At 40.2% G+C, this 12560-nt stretch overlaps 1 protein-coding gene across 4 annotated transcripts in view; it reads left to right on the top strand.

The window, feature by feature from the left end:
* Window positions 1–3486: 3486 nt before the first annotated feature.
* The window catches only part of LOC131251075 (NAP1-related protein 2-like), a 32147-nt gene continuing 23073 nt past the window's right edge, over window positions 3487–12560 (top strand). For 3 of the 4 annotated variants that reach the window (XM_058251578.1, XM_058251577.1, XM_058251575.1), the window contains exons 1-7: window positions 3487–3664; window positions 8897–9019; window positions 9865–9915; window positions 10028–10099; window positions 10632–10745; window positions 11220–11281; window positions 11377–11437. In XM_058251578.1, coding sequence (XP_058107561.1) covers window positions 3536–3664; window positions 8897–9019; window positions 9865–9915; window positions 10028–10099; window positions 10632–10745; window positions 11220–11281; window positions 11377–11437 — 612 coding nt within the window. In that variant the 5' untranslated portion in view covers window positions 3487–3535. The remainder of the gene's footprint in view (window positions 3665–8896; window positions 9020–9864; window positions 9916–10027; window positions 10100–10631; window positions 10746–11219; window positions 11282–11376; window positions 11438–12560) is intronic. The other variant, XM_058251579.1, reaches the window with a different exon arrangement.

Below are 12560 nucleotides of genomic sequence, written 5' to 3'. Positions count from 1 at the left end.
CACATGTGTCCTTGTGCTTAATTGAATTGCATAGAGACCAATGGGGCCATGATTCAATAATATGGGCGTTGGTATATACACTGGATCTTACCATGAAGTGCCTCAACAAAATTCTCCCTTCTCAAGCTTGCATCATTCAACATTAACACGACTTATTTCCATGTTTTTATTCTCAACCATATATCAGCTCACCATAAAATGAAAATGTTAGGATTGTCACATATGTTGTATTTTATTTTTTATTGTTATTGAAAAATCCAATTGAAAATGATACTTGTTATAATAAGGAAAAGATATAGCATGCTAAAGATCTTCAATACCTATTAATTTTTTATTTTTTATTTTTTATATACAGAATTACAACTGATATGATGACAAGACATGAACCAGTTGCAATAGATTTAAAAGCAAATCAAGTAGCTGAGAGTCATCCGAGAGGTTGACCGAGTGGTCAAGTGGAATGCAATCGAGTCGGTAAAGAAGTCCAGAGCGGTTACTAAGATGAGTGATAAATTTATAATGAAGTCTCCACGAGGTCATGTAGTGTTGAAACAATTACAACTGCCAGAACGTGGGAAGCATTTAGAAGGATAGCAGTGCCAAAACGGTTATACTAATTGTCAGAATGTGAGAAGCATCCAGAGGATCAATTCAAGGCTATAGATAGCAATATAGTTCAGTAAAACAAATCATTTCATACCAACCAAACTAAACTAAATATATATTTCAATTATCCTTTCAATTATAAGTAATTTATATTCATTAGTGTAATCCTTATATTTATCAATCATTTACGTTTCTTAGTGTAATATGAACCCCATCCTTTGACTATCGCCTGATCATCTTAAGCAATTTTGTACAAGTGACTAAATATGTTACTGATCTTATTAGAACTTTGATCGATTTCTGACATATTAGCATTGTAGGTGTACATCGAGTCGAGCTGGCTTAAGCTCAACTCAGCTCGGTCACTGGCTGACCTTAGCTCGAACTCGGCTCAGCTTGGTCACTGGTTGACCTCAGCTCAAACTTGGCTTGGTCACCGGTTGACCTCAGGTCGAACTCGGCTTGGCTCGGTCCTCGAGCCTGACTAGCTAGCTCTACTTAGTTCGGTCAGTAGCTTAGGCCAGCTCGGACCGAGTTCGAGCCAAGATCGAGCCGAGTTCACCACTGGGGCATTTTTCACAAACACCTAAACTACAACTTCGAAATCCCACTGTTTTACAAACAAAGGCAATTGATCCCTTCATTTTTTATTCATATGGATCCCTTGGTCTTAGAAAAAAGAATAAAGAAGAAAGACAAGATAGGAGAAAAGGGAAAGAAAATAGAGAAAAGAAAGAAGTAAAAAATGGGGCTTGCTTATGATTGATCAAGACATTGTCTATTGGCTTATCATCATTGACCTCAGATAGTGAGCTACGGAGGCTCATTTGACTTGTTGTTGATTTAAGCTGGTCATCGTGTTTTGGTATTTTAGCTCCTAATTCAGTCCCAATGTGCAATTGAATCAATCAATCTACACCATCCATCAAATAGTAATCCACTTCCAACCAACACTTACACCTAATAGTCGACAAGGTGTGGCTGCAGGTAGAGCAACTGCAAGTTTGTTTCTGCATGTCTTCCTCATATATTTTGAATTTTTAAGGCGTTTATGCCAATTTGTGTTGCTGTGAAACTCTCAACTCAACTTTGAATTTTTAAGGCTTGTAATGGTGTGAAACTCTCAATAACAATAAGTCTGCAATATTTGTGTGGTGTGCATGTTACATTTGGATGTTAAGGCATGTGCCATTTTGTTTCATGTACATACCTTCCTCGCCACTAGCCACATTTTGTTGAGTCATTTTATCAAACAGTTGGTGAGCAACATTAATGGCAAAGTAACCGAGTCACTGAAGTAGCTTGATATGAGTTCGATTCGAGCTGGATTCAAGTTGAGTTGGGGCCTGCTCCAACTCCGCTAGAACTCATTTTTGAGCTCAAAAAATCAACTTAACTTGGCTTGAACTCAGCTTTGAACCGAGTCGAATCACGCTTTTTCGAGTTGTGTCGAGCTAGCTCGGTTCGTGTACACCCCTAGTGCCAAGATATGCTAAATTAGCATATCTTGGCACCAATGGTTGTACTTGTTTGGTTTGAATGTGCTGCACACCTACACTAAACACGTGATGGAAATTGAAATAGCAACTGCAACATCCACGAATTTTTATAGTCTCGATCCATCCAGTGCGTGGTTGGGTCCGGGTCATTGACCTATGGACCCCCTTCCGCAGGCTAAAAACCCAAGCACAGGGTCAGGGGTCATACACTTCCTCTCACCTCCACACCCCAGGGCCTTTCCAATTCCGAAAAGTGGGAACCATGGCTCAGTAATCGATACCATTGGTCGGCTGTGTCCCACGGTGGATGGACCATGCTCCAAAACTCTCTCAAATTGGACCATCCCATCGATCGATATCAGGACTATTTTCAGCTCATCCATCTTTCTTCTTAACCGTCAATCTTAGGCGACACGTCAAAAGGTTAATTTACCATATGAAATTCCATCCACAGCGAGACGCATCAATCCAACGGTCCCGATTACCTGAACCGTGGGTCCCACTTATCAGAATCGAAAATCGGCGTCTCAGCAGGTTCTAGGGTTTCTGTAAGTGATGCGCTGATGGAAGGCCCCTTATCAGTTTTACCATATCGAGATAATACGGTAGAGACCGTAAAACCGGAATATGCTAGGACCCATCTATCCACCGTACACGTGGCAGGGTTACGAACTAATCGGGTCCATCCATAGAATAGGACCTAGAATGGATGGAATATGCTATACAAATCTATCCATCTGATCACTGGCCATAAAATCAAAGGTCTAAATTAAAGCATTCAACGGTCAATATATTCACTGGGGTAAATTGAAGAAAGTGATGGATATCACTGTCCGATAGGTTTTAGTTCCTGTATCCATTACAAGGCACTGCATTTGAACGGACCCGATTGATACATAACCCTGCCACGTGTACGACCAGAGATGGCTCTACCACGTCCCGTGATCATTTCCCCTTGCCGACACGGCAAAGAGGCGCGAGACCCTTCACCACCATTTTGAAAAATGGCAGTGACTCATTCTCGTCACGTGTGGAAATCGTACTAGATATCCAAACCGTCCAAATCGTGGGGCACACCGTGAACGGTTCATGATTGTAAAATCAAGTTAAGCAAGCAATTGAAACCATCCAAATGAGTACTATCAAATGAACGGTCAAAGTTAAAAAAAGTGAGTGGTCCAGATTTAAAAAAGACCAATCAGATTTTCACTGCCATTTTTCTGCTCTATCATGATTCAGTCAGGCATCTGGACGGTCTGGATTGTCCTAAAACTATGCCACGTGTACGATTGAAGAGTCACCACCATTTTAAAAATCACGGTGAACTACCACTATACGTGTGTAAAACCCTGCACGAAATGATGATTCATACGCACCGGCGTTCTCTCTCTCACTCTCTCCACAGCTGAGAAGGAGGTAAAAGGAAGAAAATGGTCGGTGAAAATGGCAAGAAATCGAAGCTCGAGTATGAAGGCTCAGTTCCGGAGCAACAAATAGTAGATGGAGATCTCCTCGTTTCAATGGAGAAGGTTCAGGAATTCCAAGACGAGCTTGAGAAGGTAGCAGAAACATCGTTCAATGCTCGTCCCGAATATTTCCACACTGCCGTTCGGGTTTTCAGTTTTCTACAAGTGGTGCCCTTGCTTGAGTGATCCGAACCGTTGATACGATGGGTCTAACGGTGGATGACCCATACACCAAAAATCACCTACTTTGGAGAAGTCCTAATCCTTCAATAGGTGGCCAAGAAACATACATTTACGGTTCAGATTCAATCAAGAAAAAGGTAATACGGGCTATCAACGATTGGAACCTTTGTACCCACGGTTTGGATCATTCAACCATGGGCCGCACGTGTACAAACTGAAAGCGTGCGAATCTTCCGCCCGAGCATTGTACGGTACCTCCTTTCCTTTTATGGCAAAATAGAAAAAAGAAAATTTCGCGGGTGTTTTGAAATCAGTACTACTCTTTTGTAGGAGCATTGAAAGTTATTTAATAATCTGGCGGACTGTGATAGTTCATACTCATGCACTTAAAACACTAGATGTAGCATACATGTAAATCAAAATTTAAACCGTTAAAATCCCAAGATTTACTGTAGATAGGCCACAACCCCAAAACCAGATTGATTCAACGGTCCTAACGTCTGATTAAAGGAAATCTTTTAGTTGCATATGGACTGTTGCTGCTTTTGTTTTAGCTGTTAACTAGATGTTGACTAATCGACTGGTTGTAACATAAGGGGCCTTTTGGATGCTTGTAAATGTTTTAGTTGTAAACACTTTATTGTACCCTAATTCAGGCAATTATGAGAAAGCCAATAAGAGAGTGACATGTGGCATTGTATGTGAAATAGGAAGCATATAAAAAAGATCTTAAAGATTTGGAGCGCTTTTTGTGGGTTTATAGCTGGCGTAAGTCTACTTTTACATGTTAGAGGATGGTTGACAGAATGTCGTGGTCGATATACAAGAAGCGCAGTCGAGTTGTTTAAGATATAGAAGGTGACTGAGGGTAGTAAAAACAAAACTTTGACCGACAAAAGTGAAGCAAGCGGCCGAGAGGCATTCAGAAGAAAGAACAGTTGCAAAAGAGAAACGTAATAAGAGAAGGATCTAAAAAGAGGCTTTTTGACTACTGTAACCATTGCAATAAATAGAAGAAGGATATGGAGGAATAAGCTACAACATAAATCTATAAATAGCAGAGTAATTCAACAGAGAGATAACCAACCAATCACCTACCAACACAACCAAACAACAATCAAATCAAATCTATCAATTTATCTTTTATCTTAACTTATCCTAGGAGTAGTGGTAATTCTTAGCTATAATCTTTAGCTGTAATCCAAGTCTATGCTCATGCACTGGATTTGTCCTTTATCCGCCATCAAGCAATTCTTTTAAGAGATGCATTCTTGCGGTCGCTCTTAATGACCGATTGTGAGTTTTTCCTGTAGTCTGATTTGCATTGGTATTGTGAAAGTCCTTTCTTGTGGAAGGCACAAAGTAACCCATCTTCAGAGGAAGAACCCCATTATCTGATTATTGCCTGATCGTTATAAACTTCTGCAAGTGGCTGAGTAAGCAACCGATATTCTCAGAATCTGATCATATACGTTAATATTGGACATATCTGTTTATTTTGGCGCTTGGGGTCAAAGTAGATTGGTTTGGATCGAGCCGCTGTATCGATTATGGCATGCTTGTATAATTAAAAACAAACCAAATGACCAACACACTTTACACATAGAAAGAGTTTCACCGGAGTAGATGAGGTGTCTCGTGCGTAACACCGAACTTTGTGAGGCCTTGACATGGCGCCATTTCATTGGCCGGCAGAAGCTTTTCATAGAGGGCCCCACCAACTTTCAAAAGATTGTCGGGTCGATTGTATTCGGCCCTTCTCTGACGAGCATCTATGGGCCAATGAAATGGCGCCACACTGGGGCGTTCGGTCTTACTTGGGAAAGATGTAATCCGTTCTCGAGTTCCACAAGTAAACTTTTTGCATTTTGTCATGTTTGGCTTTTCAGCAGCAAAGTATTTATAGGTAAATACTTCTCAAGTGTTTTCTGTGTTTGGCTAACTTCTCAAGTGTTTATCACGTAGAAAGTGGGTATTCATGCTACACAAACCTCGGAGTTGTCAATTCCATAAAAATATTCGAAATAGAGGTTGATTACTTTTTGGGGGCCCCTAAGAGAGCATCAAAGGACACGCATGATGGATGGATTAGATATTGTACACCAATCTTGATGGGCCCTAAACATGCTCTGAAAGGTTTAATGGTGGGCGTTGGATCCCAACTGTTCCCTGTCATGTGTCCCGCTTGATGAATCAATCAGCCGGTTTTTTGTATTGAATAACTCCCTCATACAACTTTTACTCTCTCCCACCATTTGCAAACCACTACCTCACGTTAGGCTTATATTTATATAAATAGACTTCTAATTTTATATTATACTTATCAATTACCGATTAATGCCAATAATATGATTGCCTAACTATATATTGTTGTCCAGGGTCCGTAGTATAGATCTATAGATTACAGGGCTGTTTGGATACACAATCACTGGTTAAGTTAGAAAAAGAACCGGTTAACTCTTTTTTTTTTTTTTTTTTTAAATTTTATTTATTTTTATAATCACGTTTGGTTTAGCAATGAAAAGTGGAGAGGGCTTTGGTCATTGGTTAATATTTTAACCTAAAAACCCTAAAAAATTATTATTATTTTTTTAATCTCATGATAGTGGTTTTTCCTTTTAATCACTCTCACTTCTCTCTCCTCTCCCCTAAATACACAGTTAGGGGTGGCAATGGGTTGGGTTTGTGTTGGACCTAGCTGTCACGACGCTAAAGGCGTGAGCTCCAAAGAAAAAAACGTTGGAAGCTTGGCTTGAAAATTGATAAAATTCCTATTTCCCATGTGAATGTTCCTAATCTATTTGTTGATCAAGTGGACCACATGTACCAAAAAATACTTAAGAGGAACAACATTAATTGTCTACATTCAAGATGTGTGGATTGCTTAGTTGATGGTAAATATGACATTTTTCAGATATAAGACATACATATGAAGTTGGTTCAGGTTGAGCTGGGTTAGGCTAGGCTAGGTTAAATTGACTTGAGCCAAGCCCGGCTCAAAAAATTGATTGAGTAATGCATGTTAGGCCCAAGCCTGGCTCACAAGGCAAGCTAATAGAAGTTTGGTCCCAAGCTGAGTTGGGTTCATCAGGCTGCTCAGTCCATTGCCACCCTTACCCACAGCCACACACGAGAAATATGTAAATCAAAATTAAACTGTCCAAATGGTTGGCCTACTCTGGATGGATTATAAACTAAATGCACAAGAAATATGTAACTTAGATTAAACTGTCCAAATAGTGGGCCCCACCTTAGATGGATCATAAACCAACTTAAAATAGTGAGATCATTTTGTAGTTGTCAGATTCATGGATGGTACTTTGTAAATTTAATTTCAATTCAATAATAGTACATTATTTTTTCTACAAAGTTCAAAATTGTTCTATACTAACATGTTTGTTTAACAAATAGGGTTAAAAATTTCTACAGAATTAAACTAATATTTTTACTTCCTGTCTTCTTTTATCCTAATAGCCCCTATAGACTGGAGTCTTGTATAGTTGTGCTTTTACTCATATGGTTCTAGACTTGTGGTATAGATATGCCATTTGTTACATTTTCACCCACAAATACAAAATGTTTGTGCATTATGTATTTTCAAACTATTAAATACATTAAACATCTAGAACTAAATTCAATGGGTCATTGAAAAAAATTAGAACCCAGCATTCAACACTGGATAGCCACCATGGTGGTGACCGGACTGCAAAGTGGGCTTGATACATGCATAAGAATATCGTGAGGGATTAAAGATCTCAAGAAAATGAATAGGGCTCTTCTAGGGAAGTGGATTTGGAGACTTGGATCGGAAGATGATAGTCTTTGGAATAAAATTATGAAAGGGAAACACGGCGGGTCAATCGGTGGTTGGTGGACCAAGGATTCTTCTGTTTATAGGGCTTCGGCTCTTTGGAAAGGGATATTATCTCTGAGGAGGGAAGTGGCCAAAGGAATCAGTTTCGTTCTAGGGAAAGGAGACAACATCTGGTTTTGGGAAGATGTTTGGGTGGGAGAAGTTCCTTTGAAAGAAGACTTCCCGAATATTTTCCGCCTTGCCCCCAATCCAGCAATTTCTGTTGCTAATTGTTTTTCTAATTCAGCCAACAAAATCGAGTGGAATGTGGTCTGTAGGAGAAATCTCCATGATTGGGAGGTTGAAGAGTATGTCGGGCTCCTTGAGCGTATTTACAGGGGCATGCCCGATATTCATTCTTCAGACAGTTTATGCTAGAAGGCAGACAAGTCCAGTACGTTCACTGTCAAATTGTTTTATGCTTTGTTGGACCATGATTTGACCCCATACGATGCTCATCCGTCCTTCCATATTTGGAAATACTCGATTCCTCCTAAATACTCCTAAATACGTTTCTTTTGGGTGGTTGGTGGTAAACAAGAAAATTCTAACGGTGGATAATTTGAGAAAAAGGGGGATGCTCACAGTTAATGTTTGTCTCTGTTGTATGAAGAATGAAGAATCTATCGATCATTTGCTTCTTTCTTGTCCATTTATCAATCGGATTTGGTCAGAATTCCTCAAGTGTTTCAATATGCAGTGGTGTTTTCCTAACTTTGTGACCCATCTTCTTCAAGCCTGGCATGGGGTTAGTTTGGGTAAGCAAAAGACGTGCTTGTGGAGAATGGCAATGGTTGCAATCTGGTGGTCGGTCTGGGAAGAAAGAAACAGTAGATGTTTTACGGATTCCTCAAACTCGGAAATGGATATCGCTAGTAAGGCAAAGCGATTAATCATAAATTGGGCTGTTTATGTAGTGGGTCTTAAGGATTGTGATTTTCTTTTTCTTGGAGTCTAACTGAGATTGCTTCCTCGGCGATCTCTCTCCTCCCTTTTTGTATTCCTTCCTCTTTTTAATATATTTCATGATCTTTCAAAAAAAGAATATCGTGAGAACCAAAATAAATACCTGAATAGGCATTTTTGATTTTTCTGATTTATTTGCTATTTTTTCCATACTTTATGTGAAAAAGTTCACCCAAGTTCAGCTGATGTGGGCACATCCATGGCCAATACACACCACTTAGTGTTGGTATTTGTTGTGCCTGATATAGGCACAAATACTGACATTTTGAACATTGGCTTTTCATCATCTTCCCTTTTTTGTTTACCATTTTATTATGATGCAGGTGAATGAAGAGGTGGCTGACAAAGTATTGGAGGTGGAACGAAAATATAATGAGATCCGCCAGCCAATTTATGATAGGCGGAATGAAGTTATTCAGACGATTCCCGACTTTTGGCTCACAGCAGTGTGTATTCTCTTTGGTTCTTTTAGGTTGTGTTTGAATGCACCCAAAATTGCAGGTGATTTATATATTTTTGGAATGAATGGTTATCTGCTGCCTTGGGGATGGTGCAGAATCTATGTTTGGCACACTGCTACTTTTTGTTGCTCATCAGTTCCAAATCAATATCAGCATTTGGGCTGATATTGATTTGGTGGAAAATTTGAAAACATAGTAAATTCTACATGGTTTTCGAATTTTGTGCCACGGCATGCATAGAAGAATGAATAACCATCTATTCTATTGAGGGAGTGGAGATCGTGCCTTTGGAGGCATGGCATTTTCTCTGCCTCCATGTCTTTATGAACATGTGGGACATATGTATTGGATCGAAACAATCGTCTCGTGTCCCCAATAATGAATAAGCCATGGTTCAAACATACATTGTTTCCCTTTATTTGTGGGCGTACAAATTAACGCTAAAGACGAAAATTAGCAGCGGCTCCCATGAAGTGAGGAAAGGCCCATTTATCAATTGGTCAAGGTAGTCCGACCATGGATAGGGGCCAATCAGTGGCTGAGCCCACCGGATGCCTGGTTGGGTTCATCATACACGTACAATGTGTGTGGTCCACAATCTAGAGGCATGAAAATGCCGTCCCTCATTGGCAGGTAATCTGCTCACTTTTGTCAAAATATTCGAACCACTTTCAATTTGGCACATCCAAATGCACCATTGGCTGAATATTTAAATTTCAGTGTTTAGTTTTTTTTTTTTTTTAAATGTTCAAACTACTCTATTCATCTGATTGTATTGATTTTTGTTCTCTAGTTAATTTTGGTTTTGTCTCCCATGTTTCCTTCTACAGTTTCTTAGTCACCCAACATTGTGTGGCCTAATGACCGAGGAAGATCCTAAGGTTCAGTTTCATATATCGTAATGGCTCCTTGATATCTATGGTCCGATTTCTCCTTTCTGTTATCTGATTGTCCTTTCAAAATTATGGTGACCTTTTGCTTGGTTGGATGCAGATCTTCAAGTATATGAAGTCTTTGGAAGTTTTTGATTTGAACGACGTAAAGTTAGGGTATTCAATAACATTTGTGAGCTTCTCTTCCTTCTATTTGTCCAATGTTATCATGCCAGTAATGCGAATGGGACTCACATAAACGAGCACATGTGCTAACATGGCACATGTGTGAGATCCAAGCTGGTCATCAGGTGGAGGTGGGCCCCCAGTGTGGATGCCCCTGCCAACATCTCAGTGTCATCTGCGCATCTAGTGGGCCAAACACACATGTTGAATATGTACGTTGGTCAACTTTTTGAACTGTCCATTTTCTTTGCACATGTGAAGCCCACCTGATGAGTGGACTGGGTTGATATTTGGCCCAGGGGAGAGGGCCTGCCTGATAAGTCACTTGGATCTTTTGCACTGTGCCAGGTTGGCACGTGCAAGCTGTGAGTTCCTATCGTGGATCCCATTCCCAGCTTTCCTATGTTATGTAGTGTTATCTGATAGAGTAGTTGTTCGTGCACCTCATCCTTTTTCTTCTTCTTCTTCTCTCTCTCTCTCTCTCTCTCTCTCTCTCTCTCTCTCTCTCTTTGTTGTTGTTGTTGTTGGAACGATTGTAGAATTTCCGCCCGAATCCTTACTTTGAGAATGCCAAGCTCGTCAAAACATTTTCTGTCGATACTGAAGGATGCTGTAATTTCACTGGCACGGACATCAAATGGAAAGATGGGAGAGTGAGTTTTTTGGTTTTTGTTTTTTGTTTTTTTTTTTGGCACCATATCAAACTTCTCTTGCAGTCTTATAGATTACTATGTGCATTTCCCACCATTTCTTAAACAACGAGCAGTCATCCACTGAACATGGCATAGCCATGTCAATCTAGAGCGTGCAAATCACAGGTGCCATTTGACTTGGAGCATATCCCTGAAATAAAACTGATCAGACAATTCTATCCATCCAATTGGTGGCCATCAAATGGAGTGCAAAAAGAATATGATCAGCGGTCCGAAATCAATAGCTAATATCAGATGGTTAAGATTGTCTGATCAGTGTAAATTTCAGCCATCCTCCATCCATAATGGCTCTCAGGGGATGAGTGGCAATCATTAATAAGAAATGGAAATGCATAGTAGTTCCTCTTTCTTTGCATGACCAAGATTGCTAAAATCTCTGTAGCTCATCGTTTCAATTACTTTTTCACAATGTAGGGTACTTCAAATGGCACTGCTCAAGAGAAGGAAGGAAATAAAAGGCCTTTTGCCGAAGAAAGGTTTGCACTCGTTATTTCGTAGCATGGGAGTGTACGGTCGTGGCCAAATATCTGTAGAAAAATGAACTGATAGGACCCCTCTGATTACGTGACAGCTTCTTTACATGGTTCAGTGAAGCACCATTTGAGGAACTTTCGGTAGCGAGGCATGATGAGGTACGTCTTAGGCCTGTTAATGGGCCAGATTCTGGCCTAGCAAAATTTTGAATAGTCCAGCTTGACCAGTTCAAAATCCAGGCCCACACCAGCCCAGGCCCAGCCCATATTCTGGTAATGCCATGGTTTTCAATATCTGATTGGATCCATCCAAGTAATTTTTGGACATTTTTCGCCCCTGCAATTAGTCGAGGAAGGGCCATTAGCAAGGTAGCTTTTTGGTGCATCTGGTCCTTCAAGCAAGGGGCCTTTTTGCCTTCTCAATTTATATACAAAAGTAACTTGCTCCCACTTCTTTTTCCCTTTTTGTGTAACCCACCACATAAGCTAGGTGTGAGGGGACCATGCTACAAAGTATATGCCGAGACCACCATGATGCTTATGTACCATCCATAACATAAATTTATTTATTTATTTATTTTTTTCCGCCAGTTCATGTTAAGACATCACCCAAAAAGCTTGAGGGGGCCATAGCACCGGAAAGAGTGTGCTGAAACTTGAAATCCTTTCTCTCTGCATGTAGCCCAAAGTGGGCGACGCTGCATCCTTTCCCTTGATTTGTCTGTTTTTCTCTCCTGCACTCTCTCTACATGCGTTGCATGTGTCATACACCCTAGGATTTCATAATCATCATAGCCTTGTACCACCAATTTCAGAATATGAATGGACCCAGAAAATATACTACGTATGAGCTTTGGTAAACCAGAAACACCTCTTTGTATGCATCCACACATGCCAACCTGGTACATGGGGAACATCCAAGATGTGCATCAGGTGGGCCCTGATGTATGGATGACCTTGGCCCAAGGGCTGTACATGTATGAAAACAAAGGATGGTTTGAGAAAATCGCCAAACATAAGAAGTAAGCATGTGGTTCATGTAGATTTGGGCTAGGTTTTCATACTGGAGGCCACCTGATGCATGTCTTGGGTGTCCCACATGTGGTAGATGTAGAGAGGTGAGTGTGGGTTTGAGAGAACTCAAAGAAATTCTTGCCTTTTTATGGGTTTGGTTGCTTTAATTTTGTTCAACAGTTCAAATTTCTTTTGAGTGTGAACTTCAGATGCTATGCAAGAATCAGGTTCTCGAGAATAACCAAGTGATTAGAAACTCCGTTTTGGA

The sequence above is a fragment of the Magnolia sinica genome, chromosome 7, assembly GCF_029962835.1.
Source record: "Magnolia sinica isolate HGM2019 chromosome 7, MsV1, whole genome shotgun sequence".
Lineage (NCBI taxonomy): Eukaryota > Viridiplantae > Streptophyta > Magnoliopsida > Magnoliales > Magnoliaceae > Magnolia > Magnolia sinica.
Note: the sequence above shows the minus strand (reverse complement) of the source record. Positions and strands in the feature narration are given on the sequence as shown.